This window comes from Paramormyrops kingsleyae, chromosome 1, assembly GCF_048594095.1.
Source record: "Paramormyrops kingsleyae isolate MSU_618 chromosome 1, PKINGS_0.4, whole genome shotgun sequence".
Taxonomy (NCBI): Eukaryota; Metazoa; Chordata; class Actinopteri; order Osteoglossiformes; family Mormyridae; genus Paramormyrops; species Paramormyrops kingsleyae.
The window spans coordinates 13,867,979-13,894,056 of record NC_132797.1 but is presented as its reverse complement, the minus strand read 5'-3'; the positions used below and the strand labels follow the sequence as shown (position 1 = coordinate 13,894,056).

Sequence of the window (26,078 nt, the reverse complement as noted above, 5' to 3'; positions counted from 1 at the left end):
GAAAGAAATATTTAATACACTTAAGTGAAAAATCATCTTAAATTCTGTTGTGTAAACTGGCCTGGATTTAAAAGTGGAGAGCAGCACAATAACAGCTGGTAATGCAGAAAGAGAGAAAGTGGACTTTGGACCAGAAGGTAAACTCTAAAAATATACAACCATATAAATGGGTAAAATTAAAACAGTAAGCTAAATAAACTACTTCCATATAATGTACCAAGGGAATTATTATCAATAACAATAATAATAAAACAAGAAGCCTTTTCAATAGAATAACTCATTAAATTCCAATCCTTCCTCAGGTAACAAAAGCCAGCACTAAAGAATGACAAAGGAGGGAATTTTTTCCAGTGTGTCCATTTAAGGAAGTAAATGTAGACACACCGAACACCCACTTCACAGAGCAATAATGTGGATATAGATTAACTGGGTGCGACTGCATTGTTGGGATTCCTCATGCAAACAATCCGCTTCTCGTCAGGCATTTTCAAGGGCAGCTATTAGACTTTTCAGGCAGCTGAAACGTCCAGAAGGCCCCCTGAGAACGACGCCGCAGCTAACCAGTGGCACTGGAAAGGGCTCCTTCTGTTGCGCACCACCTAGCAGCCTATAATGAACATTGAAGGTTTCATCTATGCCAGGCGTTCCGCTGCATTGTTGTCTTTAGGAGTGCCCACACTTTGGGCCCTTATCTGCCACCCACCGGCCCGGGGCCCACCTTCCACCAGGCCGCTTTTTCTGCTCTGCCACACAGGCGGCCCAGGGTGATGGACAGCATCGGCAGGGAGGCCTTTCACCCAGGTGGAACCGGGTTTGGCACGTGTGGGGTGACACTGCGACCCTGTGCGGAAACGAGGCTGTACCAACTACACATGTTCAGAGGGGATGTGTCAGCCTCATATCCTCAGAAAAACCCTGGACTGAAGGGCACTGACAACCACCCACCCCCCTGGGCCACAGTCTAATATTAAGCGCACCTAGGTAACCCATACAGTCAGTGACACTGTGAGTGGGTCCCCGTTTATTCAAACTCGTTATGCTGGGCAACGACATTCCCGACCTGCATCTATGCACTTGGCATTCTTGGGGCTGATTCTTGTGCCCAAAGAAGCTCCACACAGCTGTAGCCCAACCATTTACATAGCCCTGGAAGTCCAAATTGCACATCATCCTTAGATTGTTTGCCGTCAACTTCAAATAAGTCTTGCTGGAAATGAAGAACGGACATCTTTGATTACTTAAAAGGCCATCTGAAGCTATTCAGTTCCATAGGAATGCAGAACAGGCCCTGGACAAAAGGAGAGACCTGCCCTGAATGACAGGCCTGGCATGGTTGCTTCGTGTCACTGTAACTCACTCCCACCCATAAACGAAAACAAACCAGGAGCCAGCAACGTCTGCATCGATTTAATCCTCTGTTTACAGTCTGCAGGTCCGTCAATACGGGCTGGAGCTGCGTTTGTCTGCTGTGTAATCAGAGGTCGAAGTTTATGAGATATTTTCAACGACTTTACACAGTGAGGGGCAATATCCACATCCTCCTGTAGGGACAAAGAAGGCCATATTTTCCACAACGTGCCCTTGACCCTCCCCTAAACCAGAGGCATCGACGAACAGGATCCAACACCTAAGCAGACAGAGAGCTCCCATCTGCGCTGACTCGCTAATCTTCACACGGCCATCAAACCTAATCCTGCAGGAATGCTGCCCAAATGAAGATCGCTTGCTCTCCCCCTAGGGAAACAAAACGTCTGGCAGCAGAGCAGCTATTGCAAGGGGGCTGAATTTGGGCAAATCAGTACTCAGGAGCTGAATACACCCCCGCTTTGTTCAACACTGCCCCCAAAGACAGTGTGCGTGGGTGTCTGCACCAATGTCAATAAGACATCCCAACCCATTCCCCAAATTTATTAAGCCCTTATCAACGGGTCCAAGGAAGAGACCCCCCCCCCCCCCCGACCTCTCCCTGTCCACCTCCCTCGACAGGGTGCCCTGCAGGGGGATTCCCACAACTGCGGAAGCAGGCCAACAGGCTGCCTGACATCACTGAGTGACGAATACCATTAGGGATCTGCGACACGCATCCCTCTGAGAGTCCTGACAATGCATCATGAAAAGCCTATTTTGAGAATGGAACCCAAAATAGAAAGACTGGTATAAAGGACTGCAGCAAAAAAAAAAAAAAAAAAAAGACTTCCAAAAATCATACTGTAAATGAGGTCTACCAAAAACTGCTTCTACTAACCAAAGATGAACAAAGATAAACTATATCAACAATGTACCAAAGCCTACATACAACATCTCTGGACTATGAATAGCCGGTAGTTGGGGAGCTAAAGGAAAGGCCAAAAAGTGGGATATGATTCCTGAATTCACAACAGAGGTAATTTAATACGATCCAAGCCCAATTACTGCATAGGGAGAACAACAAACAAAACTAACCCAGACACTGATGGAACACAAGGTCCGTTTTAATGCAGGATCAAAGCCAGGGACTGCTTAGCTCTGCCCTGCGGGATGGTGAATGAGCAACAGTTCCTTGTCTTAAGGAGAGCACACCTCAACATCTGGGTTCGAGGTGAAGGGAGAGCCAGAATCATTCCGTAGCTGCGGATCCATAGATGTGCCGCTATTGACATGCCACTCGATCTCAGCACGTCAGCGCTCCCAAGCACATCCTCTTACATCCTCCTCACAGGTGTTGCTGTGACTTCACAACGCAATGGACGGGCTGGCACACAACTTGGCACGTGAACAGCGGAAGCAAACAGGCCGGGCCATGAAGGTCTATTTTTACACTGGCATCCACCTGTAATAACATGAAAGCTGGCCCCGTCACACCATGTGGGGAATACGCACACGCATATGGCAAAAAGGAAAGTCTTACTCATCAACAGCATAAGCAGTGGCCCGCATGGAAACGTCACGCACCACCGAGCTGCTGTGACTCCATGTCCTTCTAAAGGGCAAATACAGAATTTCACTGCTGTTACAGTTCAGCGCAGTTCCTGGTTGAAAGCACAATCCTTATGCGGGGGGGTGTGTAGTCGTATTATTACTATTATTATTATCGTCATGAACTGAGCAGGGTGATTTAAGAGATGCCTGTCCGTGTCGACGGGCCACCTCGTCCGCTTGGAGATCGTGTCCTCGCTCAGCTGGTTGTGATGCCGCGGACGCGACAGAATCCAAAATAAATTAAGTAAATAAATAAATAAATAAAGTAAATTATCAAAGGGTAATCAAAGAGCACAGATTAACTCACACGGAATGACGCTCAGAGCGCATACACTTTGAGCAACTGTAGAAGACTAAAAACAAGAATAACTTTTTATAAACACAATGCATTCTCCTCCCCTGTATTTGTCATATGTATTATCACCATATGATATTTATGCATTATGTACTTAGCCCGTAGTATTCAAAACACCTTCAGTGATATGATGACTCTTCTAATAAAAGATCTGAAGGTCTGTGCAATGATTGGCTCACGTGGTGTAATGAGAATTCACACAAGCCTTCTATAGGTGTCTGACAAACAGCTAACAAAACACCATTAACAGTGAACGCACCCTGTATTTCTCGCTTGGAAGCTTCCTGGTTCCAATATGAACGCTCCACTGCTTCCCAGTTATTTCACTGTGCCGCATGTTTGGTTTGAGGGTGCTTCAGTCCCCCTCCAAAGACTGACCAACATCCCCTGACACTTCATTTTGGAGTTTTCCATTGGCTCTAACTTCTCATACAACGCAACTGATCTTGTGTTTGCCTGCTGACCTAAGACTCATAACTGTGGGAATTCATTATTCAAAAGAAAGAGATGCAATGAATGCCAAACATTAAAAAAAGAACTAAAGAGGAAAAAAAGAATTCCTAAAAGACATCCAGTGTATGAGCCATCAAAAGTCTGTGGTTTGAGGATCCCAAGGATCTGGGGACCAATCATTAATTTGAGAAACACTTACTATTATTATTTTTTATTATTATTATTTTTTTATTTTGACAGTTTTATCGAACACAGGAAACATTACATCTACAGGCACAACAAAACGAAGACCTAGGATCTAACGTCAGAACTCCCTCCACACCAATACTGCTAGATGACGGAGTCTGCCTCTCATCTGGATAATCACAACTTATCAAAAAGAAACAGATATATCAGCCCATATCTTACAAGAGATTAGACAAAGAAAGCTGTATGTACATGGAAAGGCCCAACTATAGAAACCATAAAACACTCAGGAAGGGAAGAATGTACCTTGGTGGTAACAGACACAGACCTAGTAAGGAGGAAGGATAGGGGTCAGAAGTTGGATCATTGAAAAAGGTATTTATGCCAACAAGCTCGGATAATTACCCATCTGTGCGAAACTGCATAAGATTTTATGAATTGATGAAGATGAAGGGGGAGTGGTACTAAAACTATACATAGATACTTCTTGTTCCTCATGCTTACTGTAACAAGAAACTACATCAAAAAGACAAAGCAACAAAAGTAATACAATGAGCAGTTTCAGCTTTGGTTTTCGCCTAGGCTACCTTTTAAGAAATTAGTGGAAACTGGAGGAGTTATTTTAGGAAACGCAAGTGCTGACACCAGAAAATAGATGTACAGTATAATAAGAAAATGTAGTTTCTGGTGTAACATTTTTCAGAAGATTAGAAGTCCGTTCCCTGTTTAAAATGTGCAGCATTTTCTCTACACGCATCTGATGTCTGAAGATGGGCAGCAGTAACAGCAAAGTGGAGAAATTCCCCTTTAAGGGCACTTCCTGTCCAAGTCACAGCAAAAAGAATGATTTTTTTTTGGCATCAGTGTTGCAACACAATTTTTCTTGGATAACATCAAAGTAATCACATCTACAAATGTCAGCAGCAATATCTCTAAACTTACGAGGAAAACATTTTTACCAGCTTCCAATATCAAATAAAAGCCCTTCCACCTATTAAAATTTTAGTTTAGTTATCTATAAATTTCAGGAAAAAAATAAACTTTATCCTTAAAAGCATTACTCCTTTCATTAACAAGGAAGTGTATAAAAAAAATAAAACACTGAAACAAAGTTTAAACAAATCTATCACAGACATGGAAAAGCCAACACACCACAGGTGTATCGCTTATAAATGCATGTATATTGGCCACGGAGATATAACATATAGCAGGCTAACCACTAAGGTATCTAGAGAGGTAAATACATACAAGGAAATGTTTTAACTTGAAACTTTAAACACACAATCATGAAATGTCTATAAGCAAACGGAGACCAAAAGAACACCACATCCCAATTAAAAACAGACCTCTCCCGGGAATTTTTTTTAACTCACAGGATGCCACAAAACAAGACTGCCAGACAATGGAGTTCATAAATTGTCTCCATGGCCCAGTCTGAGCACAAAGTCTCTCTCAGCACCTCCAGGACAGGAAGAGCATTTAATGAGAACCGAACAGGACAAGCTTATCAGCCTAAAACCGGGGGGTGGGGGGGGGGGGGTGGGTCAAGCGAGAGTCTTTTGTGGCGTCCACATTCTTCCTTGGGTCAAAGGTCTCCAACAGGAACAGACATCTCATTTTCTACCAGAGGAGTGAGAGCAGGGTAACACAACACTTTCCTGGAATGTCTGGGGTTGGACCGAAAATTGCAGAGGACTTAGGGATCGTCTCCCTGAGGAGAAGCAATTATCCAAACGTCAAGCTGTGCCTCCTGACAGAGCTCATCCAGCATCATCCTGCAAGGATGTAACCGGACGGCTGTTTCATAGCCGTAAGAAACTCCTCACCTAGGGCACAGGACTGAAGTGGAAGTGTTGACAAGCAGCATGGAGCTTAAGTGACAGCCCTCTGCCAAAGCACACCTTCTCTGCTCAAAGCCCAGCATTACAGACAACCCTGAGCCAGGGACACTAATGACAGGGTGACAGGCTGCACCTCTGGGCCCCCACACCTCATCCCCCAGAGGCCCCCGGCTGGGTAGGTACCATGTGGCACATGGGGAGAGGACTAGTGCCAATCCGGTCAACCAAAACTTTGTATTTAACACACCCCGAATGTGATTTCATGGCAGTACAATAAAAGAAACAAACCACTCACCCTCACATGCCATTCATATTTTAAGACAGCATTGACAAATAAACAAACCAGCCATCTGTCCATTAATCGACAGAAAAAGATTTTTTTTCAAAATACAAAAACAGAGAAGACTATTTGTCCTGTAAACAAACTCTCAGCTATCCAAGTTAATTTTCCATGCCTTCATTTTTTTATATACTTCAAATACTGCAATTTGTTTATGAGCTGGCTGCAATTTGGTTGATTTCTATATCGTATAATGCATATAAGGAAAGAGACGTAGATACAAAAACTCCAACATTAAATTTTTAAAATACACCAGTATTACATAAGTTTTAATGATTTCTGAGTTCACCAGTGTCAGTAAGCCCTTATGCGCTATGGGTCTAACTTTAAGAGAACTTTTATTGCTGGCCACCTGTTATGAGTTGTGGATAAATGCCCCGCGTTGTTTTAGGTTAAATAAATGTAACTTTATAGAAATAACACAATAAGACTCCAAAAGTGAAGGCGCAGGTGGCTTTTGGTGGCAGAAACGTGCCCCGGCCAGTACGCCGAGCACGGCGGTGGAGCGGCGCTTCTCCTGGCCAGCAGGCGGCTGGGACTCACCTCGTTGGACGGTATGCTGACCACCCCGGTGGAGCGGCGCTTCTCCCGCAGCTTGCGCTTCTCTATCTGCCCTTTGCCCTTCCTGGCGCTCGGACCCGAGCTCTTCTTCTCTTTGCTCTTGCCAGTGCCGCCGCCAGGAGCGGGGCTCTCTCTGTCGTTGTCGCCGGTGTCCGCCTGCGGGGTGCCCGGCTCTTTCTCCAGCTGTGAAGCCTTCTTCGGGGTGGCCGGTGGCCCGTCGGCGGCCCTGGGCTCGCAGGAGGCGGCCGCTCGTACCGCGGGGTGGCACGGCGCGCAGGTGACAGTGGCTGCCGCGCAGGTGACAGTGGCTGCCGCACGCTCAGGGGCGCTGCCGCCCGCCTCGGTGGCCGGAGTCAAACTTCGCGTCTCGTTTTTATTGCTGCCCCCATGAAGCGCACCGATGCTGGAGCCGGTCGAGGCTGATATGCCCCCCGGCATTTTAGCCCTCATCTTTTCCCGCTTGGCTTTCCATTCCTCCAGAAAGTCCGTGGCCGTGTTGGATCTGAATCCACCCGTCGCCATGGTCCCTTTTCTATATTTAATTAGCGAGTTACGGGCTGCGCACTGCTGTTAACTTAGTTGGTCCGGGCCGTTTAAAAATTAACAAAAAAAAAAAAAACACTTCTCTGCTCAGTTAATCCGTATTATCCCGAGTACCACCGCAGAAGAACCAGCAATTAGTCTGGAAAAGACCAGGGAAATAAGTTAATTTTAAGAGTCTGTTTTAAACACACACATACCCGAAATACTGACTATTGCCCTTCAAATTAAAGCGAAACAGGCATAAAGTCACGGCTGTACCTGTGATCCCTACGGATACGGGCTTATGCAAGCACGTCCCAGGACCTGACTAACTTTTAAAACTCTCGCTAGTTCAGCTACAAAAGTTGTTCTGTCACAAAAGGGAGCGTAATTATACCTCCGGCCGCGATGCGATCGTGCAAGATCGTGTCATCGACGGTGTCTGCGGGGAAAGTGCCCGACGCGACTTACCTGTTCCTCATGTCGCTGCGGCGACGTCTCAGGTGAACCGTCACCATATAGCCAGACGCCTTTCCGCGGTAGGTGTGAGCAGTCGGACCGTGCTCAGCCCCCCTCACTCACGCTAGGCTTAGCCTGCGTGCCGGAAAAGTACGAGCTGCCACGAAGAGGTCCGAACTCGCATGCCAACCGCGGACCGACCCGATCGCTCCCGGCCGCCGATCTGCTAGTGAACTTCCTACGACCCGCACGGTGATGTTAACCGCTTCCCTCGCTGAGGAACTCCTAGAATTCAGTTTAACCATACCGATGACTTTATGTCATCTGACTTTTAAATCCAAGATCCTAAGTGTTTCAAGTGAATACTCCAGAGTGCATTATAAATGTATTGGATGCATGGTTTACAACTTTGGCCAGCTGGCTGTTTCAGTTACATTCTGCACACGCATTTGCGTGTATGTAACAGTTTTATTACCTTGTAAATAGTCTGTAGGGTTTGCAAACTAACCCAACACTTTGGATTTGGCTTATTTTAGTTTCATAATGGAATAATATATATTTGCCGTAAGATTTCTTTCATGAACTTGAGTCTAACAGCGTGTCACACCACATGCGTGAGTTGGCAATCCTGTGAATGTGTGTGACCAAACAGATTACAGTGTTTACTAAAACAACAACAATAACAACAACAAATAGTAATAAAAGGCTAGTAATAATAATAATAAATATTAATTTCTTAATTTACCCATCTAGGCACGCTAGGTCACACTACAAATTTGGAGACCGTAGAGCTGAATATTAACAAATAGCTCGTGTTTTGTAGTCAAGGATGACAGTACAACATGAGCGTACATGTATCCAGTAAGCCAGTTTTCTGTGTATTCGCCGCCGCACAAACCAGACTGTATAATATCAACAAAACAAAAATGTTCTGATTTACCCCGTAGGCTTTAAGCAGATTATATTTCTTTCAGTGTTTCTCCCCAGAACGCACCGGGGAAATGTACAAAGTGTAATATTCTGTTTGCAGCGTTAAATTGAATACACGCAGAGCCGGAGCGGTATGCAAAAGATCAAAGTAATAAAAAACATCCCAGGTGACGGAATTTGCATGCATTGAATTGTACTGCACTAATGGGAACTCGGCATTGTAACGCCACTGTAGTATGGTACAGCGCTATTTATGGTACTTCATTTAACTCCAAAAGCATAAGCATACTATATCAGACCTCATGCCTGACTCCACACCCATCAACACCCCTTATTTCTAATACTCCGGGTTGTTGATGTACTTGTTTCTGTCACAGCACGCTGTGTTTTTCTCTATTCCACACTGCGATCAGAATCGATGTCTCCATTTTGGAATGCCTACCCGAAAGTAATTTCATGTCACGAAACGGCCCGGTAACTTAATGACAGCGCAAGGGCCACTGTGCGTGTTCAAACTGACTATATGCTCTGTAGCTGGTTTCGTACGATTTAATAGTCTAATAATAATCTTAATAGTATGGCGATGCTCCTGGTGTAATCAAACCGGGGCGAGAACAAAGTGTACTTGCTATTTGCGGCATCGGGGCGATAGCGAGGTAGGTGTATGTTACAGGTAGGTGTATGTTACAGGTAGGTGTGCGTTCCTGAGCCCTAACTGGGCCCCTCAGTGTTTGACCACAGAGCTTTTGGGGAGTGAGAAAGCTTAAGACCTACGGCGGTAAATACAGAAAGTGATTCATGCTCAAAAACCTACGTTATGACCAGGGATGCATATTTAGGATTCTCTGCTTTCGAGAAGGGTCTGTTTTTGGGAAGAAAAATAAGAACTGCAGCGCGGTCGCCTCAGCTACTCAGAGACGAAGTTTGGTTTTATTTTCAGCCATGTCTGATTTTTAATTTTTGTATTTCAGAGGCAACTGCTAATTCGTATATTAATTTGAGCTTTGAACGCCCACAAAGCACTTCGTGCACTCCTGTCAAAAAAGATCGGGGATTTTCCACAGGGAATGTTAAAATGGTTTAATCACAACTACAGTAGTAGTGGCACAGTGGTTCAAGTCGAGTAACACCATATTGATAGAAATAAGGGTTTGAATCTCCCCCCACTCAGTGTGCATGAAGTTTGCGTGTTATTTCAGTGTTGCCTGGGTTTTCTCTGGATACTCTGGTTTCCTGCTGCAGTCCAAAGATATGCATTTAGACGAACTGGCATCTCTACATTTCCTTTGGTGAGCGTATGTGCCCTGTCTCGGAGTGGCATCCTGTCCGGGTCCCAGTTTAATCCGATTTAAAGTGGTTGGAAGGTGGATGAACAACCGTGGCAATAAAAAAAAAAGGAAAAAGATGGATGAACGTCCAAAAGTGTGAAAACATTCACTGCCTGTAGTCCAGGTTTTATCTATAATCATAACTTGAATACTAAACTTTTTCTTGTGGGAATGTTATAGTTGCCTATTAACAGTAAACCTCAGTGATGATTGTAACCTAGAGAGGGGCATTACAATTTACTGTGGACACTAAATCGTAAGCGGCCTATTTTAATCCAGTCGTAGATCTGCATGTGGTGAGGATATTGCTCCTCTTCCACACCCAGCGCTTACTGTGAAGTCCCGGCCAACCCCTGGTCCTGTGGTTTCTCCTCTCCCACCAGTATAATCACATGGATGACCTCCAGCATCCCACTAAATCAGAGCTGATACATTTGGCATTTCATTTTCCTGCGCAGGTCAGCTTGACCGTGCAGACATGTCTGAACTGCTATTTCAATCTGAAGAAAAAAAACTGTTTTAATTCCATAAGATGCCTACAAGCTAAATACCAGACATGATAGAAATGATAATGTAGACATAGAAGGCTGCTTTAGTACTAGTGACAACACACTGACTTGTTTTTTGAATATAGTGACACAGTGTCACAATAGAATGACAATGTGTTGCCTAACAGACGTGACACTAATTATTTAAAAGCTTGTCAATAAGTATGGGCCAGGGGTGTTGCTAGAATCTTAAGACATCTAGGGCTTATCAGAGAGACCTAATGTGTCCGAGCGTCGTTATGTTGAATTCGCTCTCTCTGAAGTTGTGATGATCACGGCAGGTTTTGGGGAAATGCAGCCCTGGATTAAGATTATTGTCAAGTGTGGAATTCTCTAACCAAGAGCATCTGAGATAAACAAATCATTCAGGGCTTCAACCCCAAATGCCTCAGGCTTGTAACATGTCTGGTTTGGACATATTATCTGTTTGGAAACAAACAGCAAACACTTCAAGAAAGCCTTACGCTGTACTTCTGGTTAGGAAGACCACATACACTCACCTAAAGGATTATTAGGAACACCATACTAATACGGTGTTTGACCCCCTTTCACCTTCAGAACTGCCTTAATTCTACGTGGCATTGATTCAACAAGGTGCTGAAAGCATGCTTTAGAAATGTTGGCCCATATTGATAGGATAGCATCTTGCAGTTGATGGAGATTTGTGGGATGCACATCCAGGGCACCAAGCTCCCGTTCCACCACATCCCAAAGATGCTCTATTGGGTTGAGATCTGGTGACTGTGGGGGCCATTGTAGTACAGTGAACTCATTGTCATGTTCAAGAAACCAATTTGAAATGATTCGAGCTTTGTGACATGGTGCATTATCCTGCTGGAAGTAGCCATCAGAGGATGGGTACATGGTGGTCATAAAGGGATGGACATGGTCAGAAACAATGCTCAGGTAGGCCGTGGCATTTAAACGATGCCCAATTGGCACTAAGGGGCCTAAAGTGTGCCAAGAAAACATCCCCCACACCACTACACCACCACCACCAGCCTGCAGTGGTAACAAGGCATGATGGATCCATGTTCTCATTCTGTTTACGCCAAATTCTGACTCTACCATTTGAATGTTTCAACAGAAATCGAGACTCATCAGACCAGGCAAAATTTTTCCAGTCTTCAACTGTCCAATTTTGGTGAGCTCGTGCAAATTGTAGCCTCTTTTTCCTATTTGTAGTGGAGATGAGTGGTACCCGGTGGGGTCTTCTGCTGTTGTATCCCATCCGCCTCAAGGTTGTGCATGTTGTGGCTTCACAAATGCTTTGCTGCACACCTCGGTTGTAACGAGTGGTTATTTCAGTCAAAGTTGTTCTTCTATCAGCTTGAATCAGTCGGCCCATTCTCCTCTGACCTCTAGCATCAACAAGGCATTTTCGCCCCCAGGACTGCCGCATACTGGATGTTTTTCCCTTTGCACACCATTCTTTGTAAACCCTAGAAATGGTTGTGCGTGAAAATCCCAGTAACTGAGCAGATTGTGAAATACTCAGACCGGCCCGTCTGGCACCAACAACCATGCCACGCTCAAAATTGCTTAAATCACTTTTCTTTCCCATTCTGACATTCAGTTTGGAGTTCAGGAGATTGTCTTGACCAGGACCACACCCCTAAATGCATTGAAGCAACTGCCATGTGATTGGTTGATTAGATAATTGCATTAATGAGAAATTGAACAGGTGTTCCTAATAATCCTTTAGGTGAGTGTATAAACAAACTGTAGAGAGGACCTGCGCACCATATGACGCACACGGCATCACAATTAACCTCCCATTGATGAGCGGCATGGTTTTTGAGATTTCCTTCCATAAATTAAAGGTGCCCCCCCCCCCCAAACCAGGACAGGTAATATGGAATGACACTCTCACCGGGTCACTTTCACTTCCAGCCTCCTCACCCACAAACTCATGAAACAATCGCTCTTGGGTTTATGTGCCATGTCAAAAACTGCCTGTTACTCCTTCCTGGGATTATCCTGTCATCTTGAACCCAGTCTATAGCCAACACGATTCCCCTTCCCCAGGGCAGAGGAGAGGGCTGGTGACCTGCCTGAGGGGATGAGGAGTTCCCAGTACAGGGAAGGAAGTAAGCCGACATAAGGCAGTGTAGAGTGGTGAGAGAGACTTCCTCCAAAAGAAAGGAGGAAAGAAACTGGTGCTGTGAGTCACTTTGTGCTGGGGGGGGGGGGCATGGGCCAGCAGCCAGGAAGAGGTTTTTGTTCAGGAACAATTAAAATTAAAAGACATTTGTGCTATAATGAACTGGTGTTTTAGCGGCATGGAAATGTCAGGACAGTGTGCTGGCTTTTGATGACAAAATCCCTACACAGATTGTTATTTCATTTAATTAGCAGGCATGTTTATCCAAAGCAACGTAGGTTTTTACATTTTTGAGAAAGCAGTGTCGGACAATCCCTGGAGCAACTGGGTTTAAGGGCCCAAGGAAATAATTTTGTGGACTCTGGGATTTGAACCAGTGACCTTCTGATCTCAGGAACAGCATCCTGAATTGCTGAGCCATACACAAACAGTTAGGGATATCTTTCACTTATAAAAATGCTTCCATCCATCTATAACTCTATCAATCCCTCCTTCAACGTTTTTCTGCAGAGCATCGCAGGGGCAGCCCGGGGGGGGGGGGGGGGGGCAGGGGGACACTTAACACATTTACAAAATGTCATAATGTAAAAACAACACTGTGTATTTTAAGAATTTGCTGTGATCTCAAAAAAAATCTCCAAGAAGCAAAAGCATGAATACCCACTGATCCTGCTTTGTCCAAAGCACATACTTACAAAGCAGGCGACGGTGACTGCTAGCCGACCTGTCAGGTCAGCATGAACAGGCAGTTTAAGTAATGTAACGAGGTTGTTCATTCTTCTACACGAGCCACTATTTGGTCCGGAAGAGGAGGTACCTGTAATTGAACGGATGAACGGCTGACAAATTGAAACTCAAACCTGGCCAAAAACCGTCTGCCACATCCTAGGGGTTCGGGTTAAGAATTCCAACGCATGACTTCCTTTCCCTGCAGAATCCGCTGCTTTATTTAATGACGCGTGGGAATGGGAGGCGTGTTCTGAGCCTCATTACACATCGCCTGGTTGGACGTGAACCTTGGGCCTCGCTACCTCACTGAAAGTAGGACAGCTGCAGTAATCACCTCTTCCTTACTCACCAGGGGTTTGAAATGCCAAATAACCACCAGAATATCAGTTAGAATGTCGCCCAGGCTCCCAGCCTCTAAAAGCTTGTGCATCTTAAGACTCTCTAGTTAGTGACAAGTTGGCCACATTCAGGACCATCTGCTGAATGGTGGATTTAATTGCCCCCAAGCAATTGTTTAAAGATTTAAAAAAAACAAAAACTTTCCCTGTCTGTAGCATTAACTTCATTCTATTGAGGATAATCACACATATGTAGTAGGATGTCCTGCTACTAGGTATGTTATTATGGTACAAGAAAAAAAGGGTATGTAATAATGGTCTGTAGCTATAACTGTGTTACTGCAACTGGACAAAGAATGGCAAAAACATAAATAACCCACAAAGCACCTTTGATTATAGTACCCTCAGTCTGTGGGCTGCAGTTACGCTGCATCCCTTTCAATGGCTGCGTACTGCTGAGGCTGTGATTATGGATTTGGCTGGCAATGCATGCTCGGATGTCTAATAGTACTGTCCACAGACTTCATTGCGAGCTCAGTACTGTAGAGGCTAAAATGAAGTTTAAATTGAATATTTGCCCCAACTTTGAAGCGTGAATATGATGGTCGTGGTAAATGTGGACCAATGAAAAAGTCATGCCAAGATATTGGCTCATCGTCTTTGTAATGACAGCAACACTAGGGATGCTGAAAATCGCTCAAACATCTCGGCCGTTTTCGTCTGGCCCTACATGGGATAGTTCCATCAAACGGGCCTCTTCTGAATTCCACCTTAAGGTGCTTCAGGGACAATGACTCAATGACAGACTCGTGCCTTTTCTGGAAAGTTCCACAGCACGGCCAACATCACCTTGTTCCTGGTGGGAGGGGGAATGAGAAAGTCTGCATTTCGCAAGTGCCAACAAGAGCGCTCAAGCTCCAACAAAATCTCAGATGTAATGAACTCGCTCTCAGTGTGACTGGAGCATGTTTGGACTAGATCTGGTGCAGAAAACAGTCTGCATTTATAAATCACCCAGTAAACTTTAAACTGCTGGCCCACTTTCTTCATTTAAGAATCCTTTGTGGTTTCGATTTGATTCAGGACTTAAAAAAAACTGCATGTATCGCATTTTAAGAATTTAACACGTCAAGGAATATGCAATTGGCAATGCTGGAGCTGGATATTAACTCACACCTAGAGATGAAGTTTATTGTCAATATCAACGAACTTGGAGTATCTCCAACCCTGCAACTTTGCATCGAAACTTCCCCAGGTAGCCACACAGCATGTAGAGGGCTGGAGTAAATCATCAGGGTGGGGCCCGCATACACCAGCCAAGGAGTGTTTAGGGACAGGATGGAGGAATATCTACCCAGCCAAAGCCTCGGCTAACAGCTACCGGTTCTGCGCAGTCAGATCGTCTCATCCAACGATAACAATCCCCACCAGCCTCCGAGGGATTTGGGAGATATTACAATTCTGGGACATAATGGCTGTGGTGGGCGGCCCGTGTTGGGAAGAAACTCACCCGGGATGTTCTCACACGTTATTTTGGGTAGCTACGTGTGAGAGATTTCGAACTCAGCCTCTCCAAAAAAAAAAAAAAAAAAAAAAAGGCAAGATGTTATTACAAGCCTGTATGTGTGTGACTTATTGCAGCAGCAGGAAATAATATTGGCGTGTCCTGTTTGTCAAAGATGAACACTGGTTTTAAACTGCCACTAAATATCATAAATGATAAACAGACTCTTTTTTTGTTCCCTGATTCTATTGCTGCTTGTTTAGTATAATTTGAACATTAAATTGATAGATGCATTAAGTTTTATAGAAGCCAGCTTGCTTAGAATGCCCGTTGGTGCATCAAACAGAAAGCATTAGAATGTTTTGCATATTTTATACTTTAGTAAGAGCTGCAGGAGACGCATTACAGCTAAATAAGCCCAAAACGAGCATCCGATTTTATTTGTTGTGCAGAATTTGTGAAATAAAGACAGCTTTGGACTTGCAAAACCCAGAACGGCCATTTGTTCTATTTCAGACATTTAAAAGCAAACCAGTAAATGACAAATGTAGGGAAGTCGGGGGTTGTTAAGCATTTTGCTGTGATTGGTATTTTCATGTCACACTTTGGGTCGAACTGCTATAATTCTCCCCATGTTTGGGGTGTCGTGACAGCACGAAATAATAAACAGGCCACGGTAATTTCAAACAGACGCGCCTGTTACCAGAACTTCGCCACTCCCGTGTACGCTACTGAAGGCTGCCATATTTCCGTTAGCGTGTGCTGAGAATCCTGTGTTCCTGCATCCTCCGGGGATGCCAGCTGAAGAATATCTATGTCAAGGGGTGGGGGGGGGGGGGGGGGGGGGGGGGCAAGTTTATTGCATGACTTTGGGTAATTACTGCGGATACCTCCACTTGCCCGCAAAGAATTATATTAACGTCAACTTACTTAAGCTGTATTGGTTTTTGGACACAGATTATCTGATGTGTGAATAAAATGTTGCACAGAAAATAAGCCACATTAGCAGCACACGCCTGTCTATTAAAGCAGCATCATTTGTGCAGTGCAGATACACGGCGGCCTGGAAAGCACAAGAACTTTGTTTATATAAAGGCAAAGGACGGAAACATGGGCGGGATCGGCAGCCACTGATCGCCGTGCCGATCTCCAGCCCCAGACAGGAAATGGCCGCGCGGCACTACTGAGGTCTCTCACAACCCTCCTGCTGCGGCAGAGCTTTAGTGTCCATCTAGCGGCAAAAGGTCGACCCGTATCTTTCAGTCCACCAATCGGCGACCCACACTTCCTCTTCGAGAGCCGCCGTGATTTTCCACCGGATACGCTATGGAGCCACGCTTCTTCAGCTTGGGGAGGAAAAGGCGGAGGTTGGAGGTGCTAGTGGACTCTCAGAGGTAGTATTTGCATAAATGTGGATTGTAAAAGGACACGCCCACAGCATAAGAAAGGTGGGGAGTGCTGATACCTCTCAGGGCCAAAGCTGACAGAGGTATCTCCATCGGCAGGAAATGGGCATGAAGCGTCGGCCTTCACACCTCATGCGGTGAAACCTGACGAGTCATGGACTGCTGACTGGGGCCCCAACCTCAGAGAAACGTGGGACACCACAAGCAGACGGTTCACATCCTTCTCACCGCTCAAAGTTGTGGCAGTACTGCCAGTAACCACAGTAATGTACACTATTTCTGTGGAACATGTGCCTGAAATGGTTTGTGTGGCTTTGCCACATTAATTACACATGATCTCACCCTCAGCTCAATGCACTCGTGAGCAAATACCAAACCTTAGGTCTTTTGAATTATATTATGGAATTAGAACCAACACCCTGTAATTAGTCAACAGAAAATATTTAATAGAATATCCCAAGTCTGCTGTTTCCAATCATTCCAATCATTAAGGACAGTGAGTTCAGTAACTGCACAAACATGTATACTGTGCACATATGAAGGTGTGACTCATTCATCTGCTTGTATACAATCACCAATGTTTCTCCCTGGGACAAAGGATTGCATCTGAACTCTGAAATGCACTACATTCCCTGAACTGTCAGGGACTGCTTTGAAACCCATTGACCTCCAGAGATTAACAATAGGCAGTGAAAGAGGACGGAATTGACATTCAGCTAAAAGAAACAGAAAGCAGCCGAGACATGGAGTGTGCCATCTAGTGGCAGAACACTTAAGTGACGTTATAAACAGAGGCATAGTACATCCAATTGAAAAACCACTGCACGGAAAGAAAAATAAAGGCCTAGTATTAGAGACTCAATCTGATGTCAAGCGGATGGACAGAGTGGTGGAAACTGAAAAATATCCTTAATACAGGAAGAGACAGTGTCACTATTTGTATGTCAAAATGCGTTTCTTAAAAGTTCAAAACTTCAGCATGCTTTTACAAGTTCCTCCCTGTACCAATAAAATGCTGCAACTACTTCCTCCCTTCCATTTTTATTAAGGAAAGAAATATAAAACTCTAAAATCCAAGAAGTGATCCAAATCAGCAAGTGCACCCAGCTAACAGATGTGCAGCATGTTATTTTCGTCCGAGTAATAGGTCCCCCCCTTGAGGCCTAACGATTTACTCCACAGTCATATTCACTTTACCACAAGACTGTACAGGTAGGTGTGCTTGCAATGAGATGATTGTGCCAAGGAAATGCAACGAATCTCTCTGCAAGGACGGTACCGTTTATACAAGAAGTCCGATGGATGGAAAATGCAGCCCCCCGCCCCAAATGACAAGCCCCAGGCAGGAGAGACACACTAGAAACACTTACCTTACTCCCATGAAATGATGCACTACCCAATGCAAGTTCACAATGTACAACTGACTTTTTAATGAACTCTTCAGTGGTTGGTAGTCACAGCACAGTGCACCAATATGAAGTCACACATATATATATATATATATTTTTTACACAAGTTTAAAAAGAAGGGGGGGGGGGGGGGGTTAAGAGGTGGGGAAAATTGCAACCAGTCAGAGTGCAACGCCAATTATACTTACAAACAGGGTTTCAAAAACAAAAAAGGCCACTTAAATGCGTCAAACTACATTCCGATGCATGGTCTTTATTTGACATAGTGGTTATGTTCTCCGTGGTGGACATGACATCACATGACAATGGCATTGCATACAGACACTGTATGAGGACTGGCTTAGAAATCCCTACCATTTAGTCAATACTTTGGGCTAATACTAAAGCTTAAAAAAAGAACTCGTCCAAAGATACTGTACACAATGTGTGAAATGTAGTGAAGCCATCGTATTTCACAACTACCGTGAACACTTTTAAAAAGAAAAAAAACATTGAATACCGTAAAGTCTCTAAAGGAGACTGGACCGTAATTCAATGACGTCAGACTATAAAAGAATGGTTTAACACGCACTTTGTCCTCTGGAGTTTGTGTTTCTCAACAGTAACAGACAGGATGCCCTGGGGATCCAAAACACATGCCATGTGCTGGTATCAAATAGTTCACACATACAGCATCACTCAGTACCTGCTAAAATGACGTGAAACAGACTATAAACCAAAAAATACACTACAAACTTAAAAGGATCAGCAATGCAGGAAAGGGAGTTGTGGAAATTCTACTTTCAGTGGATTCATTAAAGCATTCTTGCAAGAAATAAATGCATATTGCACATAGAGTGAAAGCTTGAATTCCACCAAGTTCACATGTTCCATCTTGAAAGACTTTTCCTTGGGACATTTCCTTCTCAGATAAAGTGAAATTAAGGTGGAAGAATCCAGGTGCAAAAACATTTGAGTGCATGTGTGTGTACCATAAAAAAACATATCAGGGTGGGAAGGGATTCTGGGAATCTGTGAGGACTTCTGCTGAGTGACAGAGCCTCTAAAGGGGCGGGACATCAGGAAAACAAAAGACGGGATTGGTGGAAATACAGCACGGCACACAACACTTCTGAGAACAAAAACAAGGGGCGGGGAAGCTTGTGGCACAAACATCAGGTGTTGAGTAACTGTTCTGTGACATCTGAGAGCTCGATGCAAGTGTTTATGTACAACTAAGGCTTACTGGTTAAATAATTCCCCCCCCCCCCAAGGCTTCCCCACCTGCTGACATTGTTCCTGGGCAAGGTGGTGGCGCTGTTGCTGCCCCCCACCCTCACTCATCCGTAAAATCTCACTTTCGCCTTGTAAACTTCATCGACTCGATGGCAGAGGCAGGGCGCAGTAAAAGAACTTGGCTGGGGGGTGGGGGGGGGGGGGTGGGGGCTGGGGTAATAGGACCGACGAGGGGCAGGATGGGTCACTCCCGTGGGTGATGGCAGCCACCATTGGTGTCTGAACACACGGGCACAGCCGCCTGCTGCCACCCAGGTGGGGAAACCAGTCTACTTGGAAAGTTTGCTAATTACTCTGATCAGTGCTCCATTCTCGTCCTTTAGTCTCTGGTTGTCTGCTTTCAGGTCTGGCAGCGTCTGAAATGGAGAGAGAGAGGTGTCAGCCATGTCCAGGCAGGTTAGAGGACTCATCCGCCATCCCACCGGCCAGCTCGCCTGGCGAGGTTGCCGTCAGGCGTGGTCTCACCTACGGCCTGTGACGGGCATCCCTGCAACACCAAGACTGAGCTTCCACAAACCACACACATGCATGCAGAACAATCAACTGTACAGGGGAACAGCTCTCCTCAAAACACTCACACACCCAAGGCAAAGAATTACAGCTAAACACTACCGTAATGCCATTTTACCCAGAGTAATGCCCATTTAAAGGGTGGCGTCCCTTTAACGTGTATGAACACACTCAAGTCTGCAACATGTCTGACTTTTACTGGTCTTCTCAGAATTTGAGCATTATGCACTTAAAGCAACACCATAGGGATAAAGAGATTACGAACACAGTGAGGTATTTATTAGAATAAATACCAGGTCCAGATGACCTGCATGTTCACAGAATTCAGTGTGATATTTGGAATGTGTAACAGCCCATGTCTGCAGGGGACGGCTCAGCGTTTTCAGGAGCTCGCGCATGTGCACCAGCGACGACTGGTCTGTGTGAAACTCTGCCTACCCACATGCACCACTGTCTCAGAGAGCTAACTCGTCTGTACCCTCTCTAAACAGAGCCAAGTGCTGTATTGCACAGTCACAAAGACTGAATTAAATTGAACCCAAGCCCAATATCAGCTGAATCAGGTGAGCTGCAGATGCAATATAACAAAGAGACAAAATGACTGGAGGTGTCCACATTTTAAACAAGGTGCCTACAGTTAACAGGGAGAAAATAATACATGTACAAGCAAGAAATACAGAAACGTATTAGCAAGGGTCCTCATAAAGTAAGTAAGTGATGTTTAGGGCAGCGTTTCCCATTCAGTCCTCTGCAACCCACAGATGGTCCACATTTTTGCTCCCTCTTGGCTCACTGCAAAAAAGTCCACATTTTTGCTCCCTCTTGGCTCACTGCAAAAAAGTCCACATTTTTTATTCCTCTTGGCTCTCTGCAAGAAAGTCCACATTTTTCCTCCATACAGGGAGCTGGGAGGGAGCAAAGACTTTGACTGTCTGCATGTCCCTGATGCCCAGGTTGGGACACACTGGTTTAGGGTGATAAAATGACTGAGGCTAATCAAACACACCACAAATGCCAAATGCTTATAAGGTGTCAAAACTGCTGACAAGAACCACAGCATTAAGAAACCACACTGCACACCTAGCAAACAAGTCCTCAGACTGTGAGAATTTTCAGTAAATTAAAGGGAAGATGCATGAAGGATCTCAAGAGCTTCATGAACACCATACAAACAGTGAGTGAAATGTGGCTATGGCATTGTGCATAAATTACAGGGCACAGGTGGCCGAGTTGGCTCCTGGCGGCACGGAGGATCACCTGATGCAGGACTGGCACGTTCCTGTGATACAGGACCCGACTAACACAGAACCCTCTTGAGATCCCGCAGTTGTACCACATCATGTGGTCTAGCAGATATAGCAGTATTACAGACCTTTACCCAAGCCATGACTTCATTAAGGTCACATGATAATGCTCATTAGAATGGAGTAGGAGTTGGTACGAGACCCCTTTCTTCATGTCGTTCATAAGAATTCAGTTTTGGCATGAGGGCCTGACATCAGATGAGAACCAGGGAAGGTTCAGTTTGACCACAATTGCTACCATCATGTGGACACCAATGAAATGAGGCTTTCACATACACCACCAATCCAGACACTCATGGGAGTTTTACTTGTTCTGAGGGCAGAAGAAAAACGACTGGTTCAGTGAGATAACCAATCAGATTGTAGAGGATGTGGGTCCAAGCAGCTAGAGGTGGTGGGACCAATCAGATGATCATTTTTCCTTCTGCCCTCAGAACATTTCTGTATAAGTATAACTGCCACAAGCAAGTCAAACTTGGTCAACCCACATAAAGTCAAAAAATAATGGAGGTAATATGGATTGGTATGCAATTCTTAACCATGCCAAGAAAAAAAACACACAGAGGGACAGAGTGATCGCAAACCACAAAACATAAACAAGAGTCAATGCTTCCAGAGGGCACACAGAGGAAAGGACAGAGAGCAGTTTGCTGTCCTATGGGGTGCAAACACTAGCATGAGAGCCGGCACCTGCCTGTCTATGTGCACGGGCGGGCAGAGTGAGAATGGAGAATGGGGAGGGGGCGTGGCTACGAGTCGGCCGCGCACGGCTGGCTACAGGACTCTGTGAGTCTGGCCACCACACGCGCCAGCGCCCTGTTTTCAGCCACAAGCTGCTCGTTAAGCTTCCGCAGAGCCTGAACCTGCTTTACCTGCTGGAGGTTCTGCAGAGAAACCACAAAAGAACAAGAAAGAAAAGTAAAATAAAAGGAGGAAAAAACCCAGAACAAAAGAGGGGGCATGAATGAAAAATCCAGGGTGCAGGAATGAGGACAAAAGAGGAAGAAAAAAAAAAAGAAAGAAGAAGAGACAGTTAGGAGATGAACAGACAGCCCATCTGGAAGCTGAAGAGTGAGCCTTCAGGACAGCATGTCTGAGATGGATATCCAGGGAATCAGACAGGATGAGAGGCACACATGGGGGTGGGCTGCCCCTGGGACCCCCCCCCTCCCCAGAGACCGCTCGCAGTGTGTGTGCAGAATGACATCGAGCGCCTGCGTCCATCAGTCACACACTCATTCCGGAGGCCAGGACAGCATCCCATGCAACAACAGGGGTGGAGACGGTGGCGTAACCGTGGCGACAGTCGACTACAGCAAAATGGATCCAGTGGTGTACGGTCTGCACCCAAGTGGGAAGTCACCTATTAAACCCGTACACACTAAAAGCCCACGGAAAAGATGCAGGCAGGCTAATCACACCGACACGTGGCTGGGAGAGGCCAGGTGGTGGCCTCCTCTCCAAGCTATGCCAAGAGACTGCTAAAAAGAGGAGAGATGAGGTTACTAGCCATCAGAGTCTGTTAACTGGGACAGTTTTATACCTCTAGCACCATAAGGCACCATCACATACACATACTCTGATTGGATACAATCAGTTTACATAACAGCAACAGGAATCAGAGATCCCCTATAAAAACACCGTAATACAAGCAGCCGAGGGCTCATCTGGGGGGGGGGGGGGGGCGGCGAGGGGGAGCAGATTCATCCAAAGCTAATTTGTAAACAGGGAAGTACCTTCAGCTCTTCTTCCATGTCAGAGATCTTTCTTTCTAGAGCCCTTTTCTCCTGTGAGGGACAGAGAGCAAACGTTAGCGGCAGTTTAGCATCAGTTCATAAGCATAAAGGACATCACCTGCATCAGTCACGTTCTGCCCCCGAGAAACCCTGAGGGTCACCTGCGCGTCCCTCAGGGCACTGAGGCACATGATGACGGCGGCCAGTCTCCAAAGACAGAGGGACAAGCCTGACTCGTGCAGGAGGCTGGGAGAACCATGCCAGGTGCATTGTGACACAGAACAGTACGAGAGGAAGGTGGGGACAGCAGCAAAACCACGTGGCTATCAAGCACAGAAGCTAAATGTGTGTCAGCTCCCGGTTTGCACCGATGAGTTTCACCAGCCAATCAACTAAACTGCCCAATATAACAAAATTACACATGTAGCAACTATTGGGAAACTTTGGGTCTCATGCAAGGATACCTATAACAAATATGGAAGTATGCATTCGCCATATGTATGCAGCAATTTTCTACTCATTCTATGTGAACTTACCACTTACGACAAGAAACTGCTGTGCATTTTAACCTTAAGGCAAATGTGGACGTACTCGTACACCACTGGAGACAAACTGCTTACACACAGAACTAAAGTGATTAACAATGGCACGACAAGTAGCCAATCGACAACAACAAATAACAAATATATATTTGTTAGGGCAGATATAGTTTAACGGCTGCACAGAATACTGGACATCCTAGCAGGGCCAATCAAAGGAACCATCTTGATCTACTGCAAATATACAAATATGAAGCATGCAGGATACTGGAGGTGCAAGATGATCCGTGATGGGCATGTGATGCGCTACACACACACACACGTACATGCATGAACACGCAGCGTGGGCGGTCACACCTCTGCCTGTAAGCACGCACGCACACACGTACGCACGGACACATACGCCGGCACTTCCACTGGTGAAAATCTCATCTACACACGCAAAAAGGAGCTTGTGGCTTTGGCTGTGGGCAATCCCAAAAACAGCTAGTCTGCTTGTGACTCAAAAGCCAGAAGCATACGATGGCACACAGTAGAATTAGACCATACCACCCAGTTGAAATAGGGCCTTGCTTGACACCTTCAGACATAAATCAATCTGTTACCATACAGTAAGACTGTATCTAACTGGCTGAAGGCATAATAATGCGATGCTTGCGTTCAACCATTATAAGCATCACTGGCACATCACTGCAGAGTCCTATCGATGACAGAAGCTCGGCATCGGCCCGGCAGCGTCCTTACCCTCCTCTCCATCTCCAGCTGTGACCGCTCAGCAAAGCGCTCCTGCCTCTGAAATGAACACACACACACACAAAGTGTTAAAGGTCGGTGTCTCCTGGGGCACCAAAACACACCAAAAGCGTAGTGAGTCCACGCCAAATGGGAACATGCAGGTATAAGTCCTAGCAAAGGAGGTATGCAGCAGGTCTTCTCAGAGGTGGGGGTTAATTCTATTTCCTCCCTCCCCCCCCCCCCCCCACTACCACCTCATCCATAAATACTAAACATCCTGCTTGGAACAATGGCCCTTATCCAGGTTGCACTTCCTGGCTCTGCATCAGAATGACTGATGCACATAGCGAGCTAGATAAATGGTTATTAAAAAGACAAATGATCCCGTACTGACCTGCGTTGCCTTTTCCAGCTGTAGCTTCAAGTCTGCCAGTTCCAGGTTCGTGTCACGTAGCTGTGCTTTCAGCTTCTCGTTTTCAGCTAGGATCTGTATGTAAAGCTTTCGGGGGGAACATGGCAAATGTTACTTACATTTACATTCATCCATTTGGGAGATGCTCTTATTCAAAGTGACATACAATACAGAGAGCAGTGGCAGCTGGAGTAATTATGAGTCAAGGGCCCAACAGTGACATCACTCTGCCAACCATGGGATTTGAACCAACAACCTTCCAATCATGGGCACAGTGTCCTGCAGAATCACAGACCAACCCAAAGATTTATACAAATGTTGATTAAAGCTTGCAGAACTCAAACAAAACAATCCCCCAAACCTACGAAAGAGGTCTTTAACTATACTTGCTTCCCCGTGTGACAGCATCAGAGCAGATTGCAGGTCCCAACCTTTTTGTAGTCTGTGGTGTCCTCCTTCTCCAGTCTGTTCAAGTACGACTGCCTGACCCCCCGGCTGTTGAGGTGGTCGTAGCGGTCAGTCGAGGATGTGGTCGTCACATTACAGTCATTCCTGTAAGACAGCCCACCCCAGAGTAACATCAGCATGTCCCACCATTCCTAGCACTCCCGGCCTAATCCTTTTAGTGGGGTTACATGGGGGGGGTTGGACAGTTATACATACCTTGAAAGTCGATCACTCTGAAAAAGAAAGAAAAAGATTCAGTTACTAGATGACGATTACACAGGTTAACATAATTAAAACAACAATTTGTTGCCAGGCAACCAAACATCCATTATCAAAAGGGCCAACATCCAGACGTAGGTTAACCCAGGGTTATACTGGGTGACGTGGGCCAGACCGGTTCACCAGTGGCCGCAGTACGCCAGGCCACCTCACTAATCCTCCGCATAAATGAGTGTGACAGGTGCAGCGGCACAGCAGAACCCCCACGCCGCCTTCAGAGGGACGTACCCTGACAGTCGCCGAAGCGTGACGCTGCTCCAGCCCTTGGTCTGGGGCTCTGACGCAACAGCGGGAAAGTGCCGTGACGACGGCACAAGCACATCTCGATGGAAAGGACGGTCGCGAGGACCCACGCGCATGCGGACAATGCTACAGAATCACCATCATCTTCATCATCATCACCAGCACTCAGACCATCTTTGTGGATTCAGCTCATCTCCGACGTACACAAGCTCAGAAACAAAATTCTTAGCGCGGTAGGAGAGGAATGTGCAAAAATGCATTTAGTTTATCAAGATCTGGTTCATAGCGGCCTTCTGTGGGAAGCCAAGAGAAATGGCCCCTCGTGAATTTAGTATTTTCAGAATAAAAAAAATACTTTATTAGTGGGTGAGAGTATAAAAACCACATGCGGACGAAAAAAACACAAAGGACCAGGAGCTGTGGTACCAAATACTGTGTTCTGACCCATCAGATCACTAACTCCAATGGCATCAGCAGAGGTGCAACCAGGCATGACCAGCAAAAGTTACCAGGGACCCCAGGCCGCAGTTACCCCCAGATCTCAGGGTGTGCCCCTCCGATAAAAAGGCCCAAATTTACATGGCTGTGGTTGGAGAGGGTCCGATGAACATTTTCACCTGTCCCACG

The 26,078-nt window shown here is 45.7% G+C and overlaps 2 protein-coding genes across 10 annotated transcripts in view; both read right to left on the bottom strand.

Annotated features, from left to right (window-relative positions):
• The window catches only part of pawr (PRKC, apoptosis, WT1, regulator), a 45,156-nt gene extending 37,245 nt beyond the window's left edge, over positions 1 to 7,911 (bottom strand). Inside the window, exons 1-2 of the mRNA XM_023838652.2 lie at positions 7,688 to 7,911; positions 6,677 to 7,376 (exon numbers count right to left, since the gene is read on the bottom strand). Coding sequence (XP_023694420.1) covers positions 6,677 to 7,216 — 540 coding nt within the window. The 5' untranslated portion in view covers positions 7,217 to 7,376; positions 7,688 to 7,911. The remainder of the gene's footprint in view (positions 1 to 6,676; positions 7,377 to 7,687) is intronic.
• A 10,293-nt stretch (positions 7,912 to 18,204) lies between these two features.
• Positions 18,205 to 26,078, bottom strand: part of ppp1r12a (protein phosphatase 1, regulatory subunit 12A) — a 44,452-nt gene continuing 36,578 nt past the window's right edge. For 5 of the 9 annotated variants that reach the window (XM_072710043.1, XM_023838645.2, XM_023838646.2 and 2 more), the window contains 7 exons: positions 25,146 to 25,162; positions 24,914 to 25,034; positions 24,465 to 24,569; positions 24,080 to 24,127; positions 22,797 to 22,847; positions 21,755 to 21,944; positions 18,205 to 19,602 (listed from right to left, as the gene is read on the bottom strand). In XM_072710043.1, the coding sequence (XP_072566144.1) occupies positions 21,810 to 21,944; positions 22,797 to 22,847; positions 24,080 to 24,127; positions 24,465 to 24,569; positions 24,914 to 25,034; positions 25,146 to 25,162 (477 nt within the window). In that variant the 3' untranslated portion in view covers positions 18,205 to 19,602; positions 21,755 to 21,809. Of the gene's footprint in view, positions 19,603 to 21,754; positions 21,945 to 22,796; positions 22,848 to 23,884; positions 23,916 to 24,079; positions 24,128 to 24,464; positions 24,570 to 24,913; positions 25,035 to 25,145; positions 25,163 to 26,078 lie in introns of those variants that run through there. The other 4 variants (XM_072710044.1, XM_023838647.2, XM_072710048.1 and 1 more) reach the window with 3 other exon arrangements.